General features: G+C 60.1%; 1 protein-coding gene across 1 annotated transcript; it reads left to right on the forward strand.

The window, feature by feature from the left end:
- Nucleotides 1–681: 681 nt before the first annotated feature.
- On the forward strand, nucleotides 682–19,313 carry MAPK8IP1 (mitogen-activated protein kinase 8 interacting protein 1). Its single transcript, XM_079787407.1, has 12 exons — nucleotides 682–801; nucleotides 11,104–11,209; nucleotides 13,133–13,441; nucleotides 14,936–15,017; nucleotides 15,311–16,123; nucleotides 16,306–16,381; nucleotides 16,964–17,136; nucleotides 17,375–17,484; nucleotides 17,592–17,708; nucleotides 17,793–17,863; nucleotides 17,994–18,092; nucleotides 18,451–19,313. The coding sequence occupies exons 1-12, from the start codon at nucleotides 701–703 to the stop codon at nucleotides 18,521–18,523; spliced, it is 2,130 nt and encodes a 709-aa protein (XP_079643533.1). The 5' UTR covers nucleotides 682–700; the 3' UTR covers nucleotides 18,524–19,313.
- Nucleotides 19,314–19,329: the final 16 nt, after the last annotated feature.

A 19,329-nucleotide genomic window follows, 5' to 3' on the forward strand; every position in this document is an offset into this window, starting at 1 on the left:
CCACTATTGTTCCCATTCCCAGATGAGAAAAGCAAACCTTAGGATTGTTAAGTCACTAGTGCAAGACCACATCACCTATTCACTTGGAGGGTCAGACTCCAAACCTGTCTGTTCTAGGAGCGCACTCCGGACAGACACCTTCTCACCTTTGTCTTCTTCCACCACCCGCCTTTCCAGTCCGCCTTATTGGCTGCTGCCAGGGGCCAAGCAGGGCCCTGGGTCCCTGGTCCCGCAATTAGTTACCTGATACCTGGGCGCTAGGCCCACCCCCTCCTACTAGCAGAGTCCGAAAAGGCGCGGGAGGAGGGCGCTTTGCGGAAGGGGCAGGAGACAGAGAAGTCCGTGTGTGATTTAGGGTGAAACTAGGCCAAGCCCTGGGGGCTGCGGGGGCCACGACTTCAGCACCATGGAGAGCGCGAGTGGGCGGGGCTAGCGGGCCCGGGGCGGGGCGGGCGGGGCGGGGCGCACGAGACCCCCGGCAGAGCCCGGGGGCGCGCGCGGCGGCGCTCCCGCCAGTCCCGAGAGCGGGGGGCCGTCCGGAACCGCGCTCTGCCCTGCGCTGGTGTCGGGCCGCAGGAGTCAAGCCCGAGCCCCGCCGCCGCGGCGGCCTCTCGCCGCGCCCCCTCCTCCTTCCTCTCCGCTGCCGCCACCGCCGCCTCCGCGCCGTGCGCCGCCCGGATGGCCAGGGCTGTGCCGGGGAATGGCGGAGCGAGAGAGCGGCGGCCCGAGCGGGGGGGCCGCGACCCCGCCTGCCGCCTCCCCATTCCTGGGGCTCCACATCGCGTCGCCGCCCAATTTCAGGTGAGAATCCCTGGCCTGTGCGCCCCGCCCTTCAGCCGGGACTGATCTGCTCCGACTCACCCGCCACCCCACCCCGCTCCGCCCCCAGCGCACACACACCAGACCTCCGGGAATGAGAGGGCGGCCTGGGGATGGGGTCTCTTCCCTGGAAAGAGCTCCCAGAATCCCCTCAGCCTCAAGTCCAGACTTACAGCCGCTGCATATCCGTGGTGCAGCCAGCTCCCTCCGCCATTCCATGTCCTAGAATAGAGATTCTGAGCTGAAATCGGAGGAGGGGGCGCGGAGGCTGCCTTCTCCCCCACTTTGTGGCCTGGGATCTGGTTGAGATCTCAGAGGAGGCAGGTAGGCTTGCCTGTGTCCAGTCCGAAGCCTGCCATAAAGATGGTGTTAGACTGGGTGTCCCGCGGGACCAGTTTCTTGGGGCCACCGACAACCTTGGTGCTGGAAGGAGGGAGTCGTAGGCCCCTCCCCCAGCCCTGCCTGTCCAGGACCCTCTGTGGATTTGGACCAGCACCGACTTTGTCAGGTGTGTGCAGGTGCAGAAGGCTCAGTCTTAGCCCAGAGATCCTAGGCCCAGCTGCGGGAGGGGGAGTCTGGAATGGATGGCCCAGGTACAGCCAGGAACATTGGGGGGGGGGGGGGATCCCTGCTGGAGTAAGGACCCAGGACCCTGATCTGTGCTCCTCTTCATCCCACTTCCTGCCCCCTCTCTGGTGTTAAGCAATTGGAAGATGGATTTCAGAGAAGTGGATAGTGGGTGTTGTGGGGAAGGGTTGATGTGCCTTCCCCATAATCCTGGCCTTAGTTGGAGAGGAGGATGAGGAGGTATCACTGCTCCAGAGCCTAGGAGAAGGAGGCCTAGACATACCCCATTGTTTTTCCATCTAATGAGCTGATGCCTTCCCCTCTCCTGGGGTTCCCACCCCAGCCAGGCCCCAGCTGGGCTCTGGCGCCAGCCCCTCTTCCCACCAGGGGCTTGCTGGCTGCCTGGCCCTCAGGTGGGCAGGGACCCCTGTGGGTTTCTAATGGCATCATCAGGACTGGAAACCTCCCCTGAGGCCCTGAGCTGAACTGGGGGGACCAGCGGGAGGGGACCAGATGGAGGAGGCCAGGCCTGAAGGCTCAAGGGATAGGGCCTTTGTGATTAGTGCCTCAGGGTAACAGGCTGAGGTCTGAGACTGACTCCACCTGGCAGGGCACACGCTGCCTCTGGACAAGCACTGCCCTCCTACCTGGAGGCCCCCCTGCAGCGGGAGTACAGTGGGCTTAGGGGGACCTGGGTTCAAATCCTAGCTCCACCACTTTCTTGCTGCATTACCTGGGCAGGTGTTTGTCCTCCTTGAGTCCCATCTCTGAGGTGAGCTCATTAATATTATTGATCCCTTAATGTACTTGTTAAGCCGGTGCTTAACAAGTGTCAGCCCTTCCTTCGGACAGGCGGGCACTTATATAGCTCCTTCCTGTTCAAACAGTTTCCCAGTGCTGGCTGTTTAGCTCATAACCACCCTGGGCGTGGGGATCCGTCTAACCATTCTCTACACAAGGAGGCTGAGATTCAGGGCGGCTGGAGGCTTGCCCAAGGACCCCGAGGAAGTCAGAGCCTGAGGCTGAACTGGATCCAGGTCTGTGTGTTCGATCCACTCTACCTCCAGGCTTTGCCTCCCCTCAGCGGGCTCCTGGTCCCCAGGTGACAGCGCTCTCCATCGCTCCCTGCCCCTCAGGCAGGTTATCATGGACACTGTAGGGAGAAGAGTGACAGGTGGATGCCAGCCAGTGAGTGTGTCCAGTCCCGGCCCAGTTGGGCAAGGGTGGCAGCACGTCAAGGCGGGGGTATGGGCCGGCCCTCCAGGACACCATGGCCTGGCTGTGGAGACGAGGCCGGCTGGTGGGAGTAATCAGAGCCGAGTCCCCAGCCCCACGTGGCCTGCCCTGTTGGCCCAGCGGTCCCCGCTGCCCTTTGCCTTGCCCAGCCTCTCGGGTCCCTTGGCCTCGCTCGGGTTAACCCTGGATGGTTACTGCTCTCTGGGGGATCTTTGGAGAGTCGTGGATCCAGCTGGCCTGGGTTTGAGTCCTAGCTTAGCCTTCTTACCCGTGTGCCTTGAGGCTGGGCACCTAACCCTCTGAGCCCCTGCTTCTGCTCCGCGAGGCCGGCTTCGGTGTCTGCACAGGGCCATCCTGAGCCTTGGATGAGAGAACACATGTTGAACGTTTCAAGAACTGTGGAGAGCTGCAGTCCTGCAGGGCTGTTATTGCTATTATTATCATTATCTGGTGTGTGCCCGTGTGCCCCCAGCACCACTGTCAGCTTCCAGAAGGCATAAGGAGTCAGTGCCTAAACTTTGATTCACCCAATGCCCAGCATAGAGCAGGTGCTCAATGATGCTTTATTGGTTTCTTACTTACTTAAGGATAAAACTGGGTGCTGCCCCACTGGAGAACAGGAAATAGCAGTGCACGTTGTCAGAGAGTAACAGTGGACGCGCTGGCACCTGCGAGGCGCCCGCTTGGCCTGGGCACCATTCTGAGCGCCCTTTGCACAAGAGCACTCCCACCCGAGCCACATATTATTCCCACTTTGCAATGGAAGAAACTGAGGCATAAAGAATGGGGTAACACCTGGCTGACGTGGCTCAATGGTTGAGTGTTGACCTATGAACCGGGAGGTCACGGTTCGATTCCCAGTCAGGGCATATGCCTGGGTTGTGGGCTCGATCCCCAGGATGGGGCGTGCAAGAGGCAGCCGATCAATGATTCTCTCTCATCATTGATGTTCCTATCTCTCTCTCCCTCTCCTTTCCTCTCTGAAATCAATAAAAATATATTTTATAAAAAAGTGGGGTAAGTGGCAGAGCTGGGGTTTAAACCCAGGCAGTCTGATTTGAGAGCCACCCTGAAGAGAGAGCTCCCTGGAATGTTGACAGAGAGTTGGTGCGCGGGGAAGGGGAGGTCAGCATGCTGTAGACCCGGAAGGGTGGGGAGTTCATTGTAGTTGGTGTAAATAAATATGTGGGGTCTCTTTTCTGAGTATAAATTCTCCAACCAGTTACTAGTAGTTGCCTGTGAACATGATGTAGGAGGAGGGATTTGTACTTATTGTACATACTGCTGTATTATTTGACTTCTTATTTTTACAAAAAATATTGTAACCTATTTTTACAACAAATTGTGTAACTTACACAATAATTTTAAAATGAAAGAGATACATGTCCATGACAGGCATATCTCGTATTATTGCACTTCACAAATATTGCTTTTTTTTTTTTTTTTACAAATTGGGGGCAAAACCCTCCAGCAGCAAAAAGATTATGACCTGCTGAAGGCTGAAATGATGGTTAGCATTTTTAGCAATAAAGTCTTTTTAATTAAGTTACATACATTGGTGGGGTTTTTTTAGACATAATGCTATTGCACACTTAACAGACTACATTATAGTGTAAGCATAACTTTTAAAAATATATTTTAAAAAGATGCTTGGAAAGTTAAGTGAGCAGCCTGCCCTGGGTTTATGACATTAGAAATCAGCTCATCCAAACCAACTCCTCCCCTCTTACCTCAGAGGAAACAGAAGCTGAGTGGCTTCCCGAGAACACGCAGCAAGTTAGTGGCAGAGCGGGGATAGTGGCCTCATGACTCCTGGGATGGTGGTGCTCTTGCCCCAACACAGTGCCTCAGGGATGAGAGAGGCCACCGGGAGGTGCAGGGGCCTCCTTACTTATCTCTTCACGAGGGGACACACTTGGCTGGTCCTTGGGGTTCACTCAACATATATTTACTCTTTGCCAGGCTCCCCAAAGAGTCCCTCCAGAGGCAGGCATGGCCTGGTCGTCATTCAGGCGGTGGTGTCAGACAGATGGACAAGTCCTTCCTAGACAGGCTGTTAGGGGTGCATGGCTAAGGTCAGGGGCCTGGGGGTCAGCAGGTCAGGATAGGGTCCTCTCAGCTCAGGCCTTGTGGGTATCACCCAAGAGGAGGAGGGGCGAAGAGGGAGGGGATAGCCTGGGCCCAAGACCAGAGAGAGTAGGCAGGGTGTCTGCCACCCTGTCTGGCACGAGTGCGGAGAGCAGGGAATGCAGAACTCGAAGGCCATGTAGGGACCTGGCCTGTTCACTGACAGGGAGTGGGAACAGCATGGTTTAGGCAGGGAGCAGTTCCGTGTGTGGGGAAGATCTCCCCGGCTGCTGGGCAGAGAGCGGACGGGGAAGCGGGGGACTGCTGGCTGTCCTGCCGGTGAGGAAGGACGGGGGAGGGTGTGAGGAAGGTGTGGAGGGATCTGGTGTGAGGAGAGGCAGGGGTCCTGGCTGCTCCTGAGCGCCTCGGGGATGTGGTGCCCAACGGGAGAGGTTTGGCGAGCAGGGAGGTGAAATGGTTCTTAGGCCTGCCGCATTCCAGGTCGGTGGTCATTGGGGGACCCAAAAGGAGGATTCCAGTAGGCAGCTGGTTTGGGGTCTGGGTCTGGAGAGGACTGGGCTGAGCCCAAAGGCCGTGGGAGTCTCATCTTAGTGGGAGAGGTGGCCACGGACGCCTCAGAGAGGACATCGCTACCCAGGCCCCAGCACACCTCCCCACCACGTTCCCGTTCATGTTGCTTCCTGTGTGTGATTCATCGCGTGAAACCACAGGACACGCGTTCTGGCTCTTTGCTCACTATATTGGTTGCCATTTTCCGCATTAATACACAGACTTCATAACGTTCATCCAAAAGGCTACGTAACGTTCCCTCCACTGGACGGGCACGGTTTAACCAGCCCTGGTGCTGGGCTGTTGTGGTTGTTTTCCGTGGTTTGCTGGTGTGAGGAATACAATCCTGTGAACGAGGTTTTCCACATGTGGGATTGTCTTCTCAGGGGAGTTTCCCAAAAGTCAAATCCCAGAGTCCTTGCTGCGTATGGGCACCAAGGAGTTTAACCAGATCAGATATATGGTAACCGTAATAGGGGTTGTTGCTTGGATTTGGTTTCTGGGGTTGGATTCACTTTCTACTGGAGATGACCCCATGTGGACATGGTTGGGAAGGGAATTCCAGATCAGAGGAACAAACCCAGCCCGACCTGTGTCCATCCAGAGCTGGGGGTGGGTGGAGAGAAGGTTCTGAGGGTGCAGCTGGGCCTGGCTCGCCCCCACTGCACCGTTTCAGCCAGTCCTGCCCTCCCAGAGGCCTACACATCCTACCCTGACTCTGATGTGGGTGGGCACACAGGAAGTTGAGTTGAAAGGAGAACTGACTTAGAGATTTCCAAGGGGAAAAATCTAGAAAGACCTGGGGACTCCAGGGGTTCATTCACTCGGCACCGTTTATTAAGTACCAGTTAGGCACCACACATGGTTCATCAAGAGAGACATGATCCCACCCTATGGACCAACCGCCTCTAAGGGGAGCCCACCGGAGTTTGTAGAACCCAAAGGTAAAATTATAGTGATCGGAAATACCCAGCAGGAGGGACTAAGGACCAGTAGCAGGGCTGTTTGGCCTGGTCAGGGAGGTCAGAGAAGACTTTGTTGAGGGAGCCAATGGGGCAGGAGTCTAGAGAGCTGGGAGCTGGAGACATGGCGTACGGGGTAGGGGTTGGGTGATATAGGCTACAGGGAAGAGCAGGTCCTGCTGAGCCTTCAGGCCCCAGGTGAGAATTTTGGCCCCTTTCCCCAAGGGACAGGGGAAGCTATTAAAGGATCCTGAGCTGGGGAGGGGTGACAAGACTAAATTTGCCTTTCAAACGTTGGTTTTGGTTGCCCTAAGGAGAATGGCCTGTAGGGGAGCCAGAGGGAAATGAGCAGCCGATCCACAGGTGTCCTGAGAACCACTGGGAGCCACAGCGCTCAGAAGGCAGAGAGAGGCTGGGCCCTTGGACCATCCATGCTCTCTGTCGAGAGAGGGGCCCATGCGTGGGGCACCGTGGCCAGGACCCAAGGTCACTCAGCCAGCAGCATCCTCACCTCGCTCCAGGAGAGCCACGAGCAGGAAGACAAGAATGGCCTCTGGACAGCCCAGTGCCGGGCTTAGCTTTGACCTTGCTCAGCTAAAGCCTCAGCACTTCACCACGTAACTCTTACTTTGCATACAGTTCTAACTCTCGTGGGTTGAAACTGCAAACTAGAAAGGGCTGGGGCTGCGGTTGGGGGGGAGGGGAGGAAGAGGAGAACAGCGTGGTGTGACTGCACATGGCAAGGGAAAAGGCCATGGAATAAACATCAGAACACAAAAGGCATGTTCATGTCAGAACTCGGCTCAGGGAGGGTGGGAGTGTGGAGAATGGCATGTGCAGAATGCAGCGAGGAGCCTGCTGGGTCAGAAGGTAGGACCCAGCCCTGGACTAGGGTAAGGTTAACGCAAAGAGCGGGGCTCAAATATAAAGACAGATCCCAGGTCAGGGCAGTCTCGAGAGACCAAACTCATGACACAGAGTCACCAAGGTTAATATGGATGAGACCTCGGGAATGTCTCACCCGTGTGGCTGAGCGAAGGGAAGCTGCTGAGTGTCCAGGTCTAGAGGCCAGGGATGGAGACCTGCAGGGGGTGTGTGATTCAGCTTGAGGCCGCCTCCTGGGACTCAGGGCTCAGGTTTCCATGGGGATGGTGGATAGTGGGATCCAGAGGAAACCTCCCTCCTTCTTCCCTTCCTCTGCTCCCTCCTCCCCTCCATCTTTTCTTTCCCCCTTCCTGCCCACAGTTGCCTTCCTTGAGCCTGGAGGAACCAAGGGTCTAATTAGCTTTCCCTCCACAAAGGGCTTCCTGAATGACGGGGGGGCCTGGAGGAGCAGGAGGAAAGGCAGGGAGGGCCAGGGTGGGTGGGGATGGGGGTGGAGATGGGTGCCTTGCAAAGGGGGCTCCTTGGCCAGTCCATCCTTGGTCTTTGGTCCCAGCACTGCAATTCACAAACACTCTGCTCTGTGAATCCTCGCCAGCACCCTGGAGGTGGGTGGCCCCATTTTATATATGGGACCTACGACACCTTATGTCTGAGCCTGAGTCCCCATCTGGAAAATGGGCAAAATAAACCCTCTCCCAAGGTTGTAGTGAGGACGGAGGGAGAGGCAGGGCACGGCCAGCTTCTGCTCCGGAGATGGAGCCGCTGCTCCTCGTAAGTGGAGCCGGGATCTGATCTCAGGCCTCTGGCCTCCAAGCCGGATAATGGCTTATGAGAGAAAAGAAAGATAAGGAGCTCCTTTAACCCGCCCGATGGAGCTGGGGATCAAGTGCAGGTACTCTTGATCCCCAGGTGACCTCTGCTTCCTCCTCTGTGAAGGATGAAACAGCTGTCCCTGCCCGGCCCCCTGGCCTGCCATCCCCGGAAGTGGGAATATCAGCGGTCTGAGGGTGTGGAGATGAGCTGGGGAGAAGCTAAGGAAGTCATTGACATGCCTCTAGCAGGCCTGTGCCCAGTACCCAGTGTGTGCAGGAGGACCTGCCCTCTGCCCTCAGGGGCATGTAGCTGGGAGGGAGGGGACCTGTAGTCATCACCTGCTGGGCACGCAGTGGGGGATGTGAGCTCCACCCACCTTTGGAGCAAACTGGGAGTGTCTGAGGGCAGACACTCCACCGCACTGTCTTGAGCCCACACAGCTGGCGACACCTACCGCAAGCAAGAGGATGACTGGACCAGCGAGTGTGGCCAGGAGGGCTGTAAGGCACTAGCACGGAGGGGGGGAAGTAGGGGGTTTTCTGAGGAGCGGCTTAACTGAGTCTTCCTCCAGCAAGCGCAGGTGAGAGCCTGCCATGTACTCCATACAAGCTCTACGTTAGACCCTGGGGAGGCAGCTGCCGGGGACGCAGAGGAGCTGGAGACCTAGGATGCCAGGCCACGGAGTCAGCTGCCAGCAGGGCCCCTGGGTTCAGACAGCTTGGCCAGGCAGTGGTAGGTGGGTGGAGTGGTGCAGGCTTGGGGAGACTGATGCGGGCCATGGGGAGGTCTGCAGAGGCAGGAGCTGGACCAGGGCTGGGCAGTGAGGGAGGGAAGTAGATGTGTGCAGGGGTCACCAGCAGAGCGGGAAGAATCTGAGGGCATCTCGGGGTTCGCTGGTGCTGGCTGAGTCCCAGGGGTGCCTTCTCGCCCCTGTATATTCATCCTTTACTTAGTGCCAGCCACCCGGGGTTCAGGGCCAGGGTCACCACCCTGTGCTGGCCTGGCTGAACAGAGCTGCTCTGGCTTGTAGGCTGCACGGCCCTCCCCAGCCTGCCCCCACTTCCACACCACGGACCTTCCCTACCCTCGGGCTCCAGATGAGAGAAGGCCCCCTTGCCCTGGTCCCAATTCCTCTCTGCCGTTCCCTCCAGGGGCCTTCCAGCTTCTGCTTAGGTCACTCTGAAGTGACAGAAGGCTCATTACCTCCCAGGCCACCCTTCCAGCTCTGCCACGAAGGGCCCCCGCCCCCCAGGGTCTGCCCTTTCCCTGGCTGTGGAGCCTCCGTGCCCATAGACACTTCTGGGTGCTTGAAGGACAGAGCCTTAGTCAGGGGCAGGGTTCTCGGCTGCACTCAGTGGGCAATAGAGCTGCCCGGTCAGTCCTGTCCGTATACTGCCTGGGCCTACAGAACCCTCTCTGGTGAGGTGTGGGGCTGAGCATGTAGCTGTGGGCATCCATTCATGGAGAGTTTCAGAGGACCCCACCCCCACCCCCATCTGGTCATCAGGCACCCTGAGTGTGGCGCTGGCCCTTTAAAGCAGATCAGGGGCTGGCTTTTGGGGGTAAACCGCCCAGATTTCTGTGATCTGCTTACCAGCCTGGGCCAGGGAGGGGGGCCACCCCAGCCCCCGACAGGGGCATTGGAAGGGCAGGTGGAGCTGGTAGCATTGATTGCAGTAACCTGATCCCTCGGGGAGGCGGCAGCGACAGCGGCATTGGGCATCAGCATCGCAGGGGGAGGAAGCTGCCTGCAGCTGAGGGCTGGGCCTGGAAGAGCTGGGCTGGGGCCTGGGTCGGCAGCCGCTGCCTCCTCTCCCGGCCCATGTATTTTTAATGAGCTCTCCAGGCTTCTGCAGCGGGCAGCATGCAGAAAGGCAGGCCCAGGCCTGTGGCCCCAGCCCTGCCCTGAGCCCTGGCCCCCCAACCCTTCTGGGCATGAGAGGGCGGTCCTGGGGCCCCGAAGCCCCCTGGCCGGGCAGGGCTCTCCATGCAGCTCTTCCTGAAGATGGATTCAAGCCCAGACAATGACAGCTGGTTGGAGGATCAGTGGGAGCACTGGTAGGGGAGTGGGGGCTGGGGGGAGGGGGAAGTTTGGGGGGCAGCTCCATTGAGCTCTGAGTCTCTGTTTGGGGCTGACTGAGGTGAGAGGCAGAGGGCTTGGGCCTCCTAGACTCCCCTGGGGGCTGGGCCACCACCTCTCCTGGGTGACCTTGGACTGTGGGTCTCTCTCTAAGTCTCAGTCTCTTGTTCTTATTTGGGAAAAGGCTCAGAATTGCTCCCAACTTTCCCCACAGAATTCTCCAAAATGTCCCACTCACACCAAAAACCAGGTGGAGCCTAGGGCTGGGGCAGGTGGGTACCGCAGTGAGAGGGGGCACGGGGCTGGCCTGGGGCAGAGGGTTCCAGTGCAGCCAGTTAGTGCCCTGGCGCTGGGGTGCACTGCCTCCTGAGCTCAGCAAACCTCCAGCCCCAGTTCCTTGACCCCATCTGTGTAGCCTGTTCAGGGTCCGTGTCTGGGCAAAGTGATTTTGTGGTTGAAGAGATGAGACCAAGAACACAGACTAGCGGCCTCGTCTGTCCTTCTGTCCTGGAATGGGTGGGAACGACCCACGCGGACTCCAGGTCTCCCTTCCTTGCTCTGTGACTCAGGCAGCGTGCGTCTTCCCGGCTGGGGGAATGGCGCACTCCTCTGGGGCTGGGGAGTGGCCTCTGCCAGCGCCTGGGGTTTGGTTGCTGCAGGGATTGGACAGGGAGCCCCCGACTCCGGGCATCCCTCGGAGTCTCTTCTCAGCTCTTCGCCTTCTCCGCGGGTGAACTGGCTTTGGCACCTGCCTTGACCCTGGGAGGCATTTCTCTGGCAGAGCTGCGGCTCGGAGCAGCTGGGCCTTCCAGGCAGCGCTTCTGGTTTGGCCACCGGATGGACAGCTCCCAGCCGGGAGGAGCAGGGGTAGCCTGGAGCCTCCCCTTCCACTGCTCCCCCAGGAAGACTGCCTTTAGGCCTGAGCCCAGAACTCTTTCCCTGCCTGTCGTTACCCCTTGCGTTGGCACCGGTGCACTCCAAGTCCCATCCTCCGGGGGCTGGGATCTGCCTCCGAGGGGCTGCCCCTTGGAGGATGTACTGGGGAGACATCCGAGGGCTGAGCGGTCCCCCTGGGTTGTAACTCTGGCTTCCTGTCCCCACCAGGCTCACCCATGATATCAGCCTGGAGGAGTTTGAGGATGAAGACCTCTCAGAGATCACCGATGAGTGTGGCATCAGTCTGCAGTGCAAAGACACCCTGTCCTTACGGGTAAGGCTGGGCTCCCAGGAGCCCTATTGGGGTGGCGGGATGGGTAGGGACAGGGTTGAGGGCACCCCCACATCTCCTAAGGGGCTCTCAGGGGCTCTATGGCGCCCTCATGAATGAAACAGCACACAGGAAGCATCCAGTACAATGCTTGGCACATCTTGGGCCTCCATCCGAGTTTTTGTTTTCTTTTGGGCCAGGAGTTCGGGCAGGAGGTAGCTCCTCCAAGTGCCCACAAGGAGGGAGAGGGCGGGAGGTCTGGAGGTCTCGGGCAGTAACAGTTAGGGCCTTAGTTAAGGGAACGCTCAGGAAGACCCTAAGTCCTGTGGCGAGTGGCCTTGGCAGAGGGCCTGAGGCAGGGCAGGGTGGAGCCTGAGGCTGCAGCGCTGGGGGGGGGGGGGGGGGGCAGGAGGACGGAGCCCAGGACTCCCTCTGCTGCCCTTGCACCAAACCACACAACATGGCCTCGCAGACCCTCTCGGGCCCACGGCCCTGAAGGCCCATTTGGAGGGTTAACCCAACATGGCTACTGCGTTTGACCCCGCGGCTTTGTCACAGGACAGATGGCTCTCTCTGTCCCTAAAGTTGTGAATCCCGCCAGGAGGTCCTCAGCGTCTGGGGCACCTGGACCAGACGGAGATCTCCTGTATCTTTTCAGAATCGAAAGAAGGAACCACTGGTCAGGAAATGGAAGGCAAAGCGTGGGGCTGGTTGCAGAGTCCACAGCTTCTCTCTGCCCCCAGGAGGGTGGCTGGCCAAAGTAGACATGGTGCTAGGAGAGTGGTCAGCAAAGGAGAGTTGGGATGGGGTTCCTGTCTCTGTGTCGGCCTCCTATTTTCCCAAGAGATTCTGTAAGCCTGCCAGGAAAGAAGAAACCAAGTGGGTGGGGGAGGATAACCCTCAAGTTACCTGTACCCCAACCCTCCACCCTCTGGCCAGGCTAGGAAGGGATGGAGGCAGAGGTCACTTATTCTGGCGGGGCTTGGGCAATGGTCCCAGGGCCCTGACATAGTTTCTCTATGGTCATACACCTATTCTCTTCCCGCAATGCCCACTCTGCCAACATGCACAGGCAGAGCCTTGCAGAGGGTGGTCCTGCAACCAGCTAGGGCCCTAAGGCCCTGGGGTATACCCTGTGGAGCCTGAGAAAGCTCCAGAGGGCTTTCACACCTCTCTGGGAATCTAGGAGGCAGCTTAACTGGTGAGGGACCTGGAGGGTCAGGAAATGTGTCCAAGGTGCCAGGGAGTTGGTGGAAGAGCTGGAACTAGAATAGGACTCGGAACTCTCAAGGTTAGACTGGCCTGAGGGGGAAATCTCAGGTTGGAGGGGCCAAGGCCTGTGAACTGGAGGGTGGGGTATGCCAGTGCCTGGGCCGGTGCCCGCACGTGCCCCTCCCTTGCAGCATCCCTCTTCCAGCCGCGCTCAGATCCTCCGGTCTGCACTGCGGCCCTTCCGTAATCCCTCGCCTAACGGAGACTGTTTTCCCCATTTTCCTCACTGCCGCCTTCAATACTAACCCCTACCCCATCCCTTATGGGGCACGAACTCCTAGGCGACCCTTCCTCCCCATGGCAACAGCGGTGACCTCACTCTGGGCTCTGCTTCCCAGCCGGGTGAGGTCACGGGCTGTTGCCAAGGGAACGGGAGGGTGCGAAGAGTCAGGAAGCGGGGGACCGTGGGGAGGGGAGAGGTGTGGACTGTCAAAGGCTCCGACTGGAGTGGGGAGGAAGCGGCCTCAAGCATCCTGGCGGGTGGCGGGCGGGCGCGGCCTCCCCTCCCCGAGCTCCTGCCCCGCTCCCTCTCTCCCCCTCTTCGCGGCCGCGGAATGGACTCGCCGGGGCGGGGGGCGGGGCACGGCGGCCTCGGCCCCGCCCCAGCCCCGGCCTGGCCCCGCCCCCTGACACCCCTCCGTCTGCACCGCGAAGCCCCCGCGTGCCGGGCTGCTGTCGGGGGGCGGCGGCTGCGCGGGGAGCCGGCTGCAGGCCGAGATGCTGCAGATGGACCTGATCGACGCGGCGGGGGACACTCCCGGCGCCGAGGACGACGAGGAGGAGGACGAGGAGGAGCGCGCGGCGCGGCGTCCGGGAGCGGGACCGCCCGAAGCCGAGCCTCGCCAGGAGCCGGCGCCCCGCGGCCAGGGCCAGGGCCAGGGCCAGGGCCAGGGCGGCGGGGACACGTACCGACCCAAGCGGCCCACCACGCTCAATCTCTTCCCGCAGGTGCCGCGGTCTCAGGTGAGGCGCGAGCGGCGTGGGGCGGGGCTGCAGGGGCGGCTCCCGGGGTCAGGCCCGGGAGGTGGGCGCGCGAGGAGGAACATGTGGGGTCTGGTGTGGGGAGAAGTCTTCGGCCGGTGAGACCTTCCAAGGCTTCCCAGGGGGGCAGGTCCCTGGGGAAGTGGTCTCCGGGGCAGGTAAGATCTTTCGGAGGGAGGGGAGGCGTGAAGGCCCCAAGCAGCGCTCGGATCTGAGCAAGGAGAGGAGCGGGGCATTAAGAGAAGTGGGCTTGAGGGGTTGCCAGGGTTTGGAGCCTGGGACCTCAGGCTGTGGCAGGGTTTCCTGCTGAGGGTATGGGGTTAAGGTGGACAAGAAGCAGGGCCTGGAGAAAAGGGCATACAAAGTGGCCGGTGTGGTGGGAGGCCATGGGAAATTGTAAGAGTTGGGGATGGGGCGCTCAGAGGCAGCCGCCAGTGTGAATGTGGGCAGCTGGGAATTCCCAGAAGGCAGGAGGAGAAATGGGAGGTGGAGCGGCTCGGCTGAGTTGGGGGCCTCGGGCCCCTGGCCTGGGTGGCTGGATGCCAAGGAGGGCTGAATAGGGTGGAGGAGAGTGGCTGTGGCCCTTTGTCTCCCAGGCCCAGTGAGGAGGGGTATGGAGGAGCTCCGGGAGGTGGGCTGTTGGGGGAGAGTGCAGGGGCTGCTGGGAGAGGATTGGTTCCTTTCCCAGGATCCTCAGGGGTGGATTTTGGCAGCCAAATTCATGAATGTGAGGGCCTGTGAGGATGTTCCCAGGAAAGGGGGCCTGAGTTGTGTGTAGGGAGCCTTGTAGGCAGGCCTTGTGGGAAGGGTTCCTGGGGGCTGAGACTGAGGCATGGGCAGCCCGGCAGATCCGGCAGGAAGGGCCCCTGACATCTACATCTGTCATTCCTCCGTCATGTGCTCCTGGGGGGCCGATGGAACCGCGTTGTGGATTCATCATTTGGATGATTCAGCCCCAGCCCCCAGGCCAGCTGCTGGGAGACCCTTCCTCGTGCTCTTTTCAGGCTCTGCAGCTGCCTCTGCCCCTTCCCTAGGCCATAGCTTCCTGAGCTTCGGGGGACTTGGGTTGGACGTGAAAGTCTTCATGTTACCTAATCCTCAGTGTCTGGAACTGGGGGTCTGACTCTGTGCCCAGATGGCTCCGGCTTCTCCCCCACCTCCTCCCCCACTCACCAGCACACACGTCGGCCATCACCTCCTTTGTGGAGGCTGATAAAAGCATCTCCCTAAGGCTTGGCCAGCTTCCCTGAGCCAGGAGGAAGGGCTGGCTAGAGCCAGTAGGCCTGGCTGGGCGGACTGGGACTTGCCGCCCGTTCTGCCTACTCCAGAGAGGGTTTGGGGTGAGGCCCTGGACCAGTGGTGGGGGTAGGGTGCAGCCAATGGCCTAGGGATGGCCTGGTGGGGGCAGGGCCAGGGCCTTCTGTGCCGGGCACTGTTGACTGCTTCTGTCACAAGGGCCTTTTGTTTCCTGCACAGGACACGCTGAATAATAATTCTCTGGGCAAGAAGCACAGTTGGCAGGATCGGGTGTCTCGATCATCCTCACCCCTGAAGACAGGTAAGTCAGTACCCTTCCCCTTACCTGGACTCCTACCTGCCCTGACCCAGTCCCCATGCAGAGGGCAAACCCAGTAGCCTCCAGCTTGTGCGTAGAGGTCAACTGCCTATCCCACAGCTGTGAGTGGGCCCATCTGAGGTCAGTTGTGGCGCGAGTGAGAGGGCTGGCTCCAGAGCCAGCATGGGCCTGCTCCTGCGTGACATGCTGAGTGAAAGTGCTGAGTGTGGGGAGCAGGTAGCCTGGGAACCAAGGGTGAGGGCACCTGCCTTCACTCCGACCTGCCTGCTCTGCAGGGGAGCAGACACCTGCACACGAACACATCTGCCTGAGCGATGAGCTGCCACCCCAGAGCAGCCCCGCCCCCACTACAGACCGAGGCACCTCCACCGACAGCCCTTGCCGCCGCAGTGCTGCCACCCAGATGGCGCCTCCCAGTGTCCCTCCGGCTGCTCCACCTGGTGGCCGGGCCCACTCGCATCGAGACCGCATCCACTACCAGGCAGATGTGAGGCTGGAGGCCACTGAGGAGATCTACCTGACACCAGTGCAGCGGCCCCCAGACCCTGCAGAGCCCACCTCTGCCTTCTTGCCGCCAGCTGAGAGCCGGATGTCGGTCAGCTCCGATCCAGACCCTGCTGCCTACCCCTCAACAGCAGGGCGGCCGCACCCCTCCATCAGTGAGGAGGATGAGGGCTTCGACTGCTTGTCCTCCCCAGAGCGGGCTGAGCCACTAGGTGGAGGGTGGCGGGGGAGCCTGGGGGAGCCACCGCCGCCTCCACGGGCCTCCCTGAGCTCGGACACCAGTGCGCTGTCCTACGACTCGGTCAAGTACACGCTGGTGGTAGATGAGCACGCACAGCTGGAGCTGGTGAGCCTGCGGCCGTGCTTCGGAGACTACAGTGACGAGAGTGACTCGGCCACTGTCTATGACAACTGCGCCTCTGCCTCCTCGCCCTATGAGTCAGCCATTGGGGAAGAATATGAGGAGGCGCCCCGGCCCAGGCCCTCTGCCTGCCTCTCTGAGGACTCCACCCCCGACGAGCCCGACGTCCACTTCTCCAAGAAGTTCCTGAACGTCTTCATGAGCGGCCGCTCTCGCTCCTCCAGTGAGTCTGCAGCGGGAGCTGTGGGGGGACCTGGGTGGGAAGAGCTGAAACGAGGGTGTTCCTGGGAGGAGGCCTCAGGCCCATCCAGTTCAAGGCATAAGGACTGAGAGCTCTCTACCTGCCCCTCCAAACCCGACCAGAGCTGGGACCTTCCCCCTCCAGCCAGTGCCCTTCATCCACAGGTGCGGAGTCCTTTGGGCTCTTCTCCTGCGTCATCAACGGGGAGGAGCAGGAGCAGACCCATCGGGCCATCTTCAGGTAAGAGCACCAGAGCTGGGCTGGCCAGGCAGCCCCCGGGCCACCCCTCCCTGCCTCTGCCTTCACCACGTGGCCTAAACCCAACCCGCCACTGGCATTCATCCGTCCTCTCAGCCCCGGGGACAGGGTCTGTCCTCTCGGAACTAGGAGCAGGGTGCTGGAGCCGATGTTCTCAGTGCCCTGTGGCCTTTGCTGCGCTGCCAGAACGCAGGAGCAAGCACCCGATCTGCACGGGACCAGAGCCCAGGAGGGCGCCCAGCACCCGATACCTGACCCCACAGCAAACCCACAGCCTCCCTCCCCTCCACATGCAAGTGCTTGCTTCCCATCGCCTCTCGCGTGTTATCAGTGGCTCCGGTCACTTCCTCCTGTGGCCGTGCGCCCCTCCATGGCCGACGCGTATCTGATTGACGTTGGTTTCCCCCAGGAGTAGCATTGACAGGCTCACAGACGCTTTGCAAATGTTTATTGAACTAATGATGGCAGTGCAGCTCCCAGACCCCAGAGCAGGGTGGGGCGTAGATGGAAGGCCTGGCTGAAGAGGCCGGTGGTGAAGTCCTCACGTGCTTTCTTTGGGAACAGGTTTGTGCCTCGACATGAAGATGAACTTGAGCTGGAAGTGGACGACCCCCTGCTGGTGGAGCTACAGGCTGAGGACTACTGGTACGAGGCCTACAACATGCGCACGGGGGCCCGGGGCATCTTTCCTGCCTACTACGCCATCGAGGTCACCAAGGAGCCTGAACAGATGGCAGGTAGGTAGTGTTCCTTTCCCCCTGCCTGGTGCCACCGGGCCACACATCTCCCCTGCCCTGACTTGCTGCCGGGGGAACCTGTGCTCCAGCACTGGGCACCCGGGGAGGGGGCCAAGCAGAGGTGACTTTGGGTCAGTTTCACAATTGATTGAAGTGAGCCCAGCCAGTTTGGGACATACATGGATTGTGGCACCCTCTGCTGGCTCTGCCACCCCTCACTTTCATGCTTGCTTTCCAGCCCTGACCAAAAACAGCGACTGGGTGGACCAGTTTCGGGTGAAGTTCCTGGGCTCGGTCCAGGTTCCCTACCACAAGGGCAATGACGTCCTCTGTGCCGCTATGCAAAAGGTACCTGCTTCCTGCTCCCCTGAGGCGGGTGCCCACCCCCAGCCCAGTCCCCATCCTCTCCTGGCAGAGGGACACCCCACGCCTGATGTTCCTGTCCCTCACCACAGATCGCCACCACCCGCCGGCTCACCGTGCACTTTAACCCACCCTCCAGCTGCGTCCTAGAGATCAGCGTGAGGGGTGTGAAGATCGGCGTCAAGGCTGATGACTCCCAGGAGGCCAAGGTGACCCCCCTGGCCCCATCCCGGCTCTCCCTCCTCTGCCCCCTGCAGGCTGATGACCACCCTCTTCTACTCTTCCTCCTGTAGGGGAATAAATGTAGCCACTTTTTCCAGTTAAAAAACATCTCTTTCTGTGGATACCATCCAAAGAACAACAAGTAAGTGGGGAGGAGCAGAGGCCGAGGTACGGGCTGGGTCTGGAGCCGTTATGGCAGGACAAGGGGCCACGCATGTGCCTAGGAGGTCTGAGCCCACATCCTGCCCAGACAGACTGCTGTCCTCCCACAGGTACTTTGGGTTTATCACTAAGCACCCTGCTGACCACCGGTTTGCCTGCCATGTCTTTGTGTCTGAAGAATCCACCAAAGTCTTGGCGGAATCTGTGGGGTACGTATGTGTGTGTCCCACCAAGCGCCGAGCCCACCAGCCAGCCCAGGGCCCAAGCCCTCAAGCACAATCCTCGTGCTCAGCCTCACCCTCAGCCCACCCCAGCTCCGCACACCGCCTCCGGGTCACAGTGCAGGGACCTCGGGAGAGGCCTGCGTGGTCTTGAGGAGTAGCTTCCGAACGTTTTAGCTGTTAGACCCTTTCGCCAATTGCAGTCTCATTGAGGAAACACAGTTTGCAGAGAACACAGCTGAGCAGCCAGGGGACTGGAGCCCACCCAGGGACCCTGAGGCTCCAGTTTGAGAACCTGGGGTAGGCTCCTGTTCCTCCCAGTCAGCATGTGTCTCCTGCCTCCTAGGAGAGCGTTTCAGCAGTTCTACAAGCAGTTTGTGGAGTACACCTGCCCCACAGAAGACATCTACCTGGAGTAGCAGCGCTGCCTGCCCTCTGCATCCCCGGGCCCTCAGGCCAGTGCCAGGACAGCTGGCTGCTGACAGGACGCGGCACTGCTTGAGGAGGGGCACCCGCCACCACCAGAGGGTGGGGAAGTGGAGGCCATCGGCCGAGGGTGGGAGGGTGGGGGTTATGGGGAGAGGCAAATGCAGTTTATTGTAATATAAGGGGTTAGATTCATCTATGGAGGACAGAGCTGGCTGCCCGGGGATTGGGTGGGGGCAGGGCTGGTCAGGCCTGTGGCCGGGAAGGATGCCCAACCATGAGCAGAGGGTTCTGTCCCATCCTGGGCCACACTTCCCCTGCCAGGGCCTCTGGCTCTCTTCTGCCTTGATGAAGCCCATGCCACCTGCAAGTGCCCACCCTGCCCCCAACTCCCAACCCCAACCAAAGGCCCTGAGCTCAGGCTGAGACCAGCACCTCCTAAGGACTTTCCAGTAAGGAAACAGCAGCGGGTGGAGGTGCATCCCTGTCCCCAGCTCTGTCACTTGTGTGGCCTCTGGCTGGCTCCACCTCCAACCTCGCTGGCATGCTGGCCCCGCAGTTGTGGGGCCCCTCAAGGAAGGAGAGAGCCGCAGCAGGGCCCCACCCTGGCAGGAAAAGGCGGCTTCCCACTGGCCCGGGCCAGCCCGGCCTCTTGGCTGCTTTGGCTGTAGCCCCGTCTTGGTCCTGTCACCCTGGCCACAACTATTAAAGTGCCATTTCCTGTCTGGACTGCAGTGGGTGTATCTACTTGGACCCTGCCCATGCTCAGCTCGTTTCCATCCCAGGAAAGCCCAAGGCT

Source organism: Cnephaeus nilssonii (assembly GCF_951640355.1).
Source record: "Cnephaeus nilssonii genome assembly, chromosome: 13".
Taxonomy (NCBI): domain Eukaryota; kingdom Metazoa; phylum Chordata; class Mammalia; order Chiroptera; family Vespertilionidae; genus Cnephaeus; species Cnephaeus nilssonii.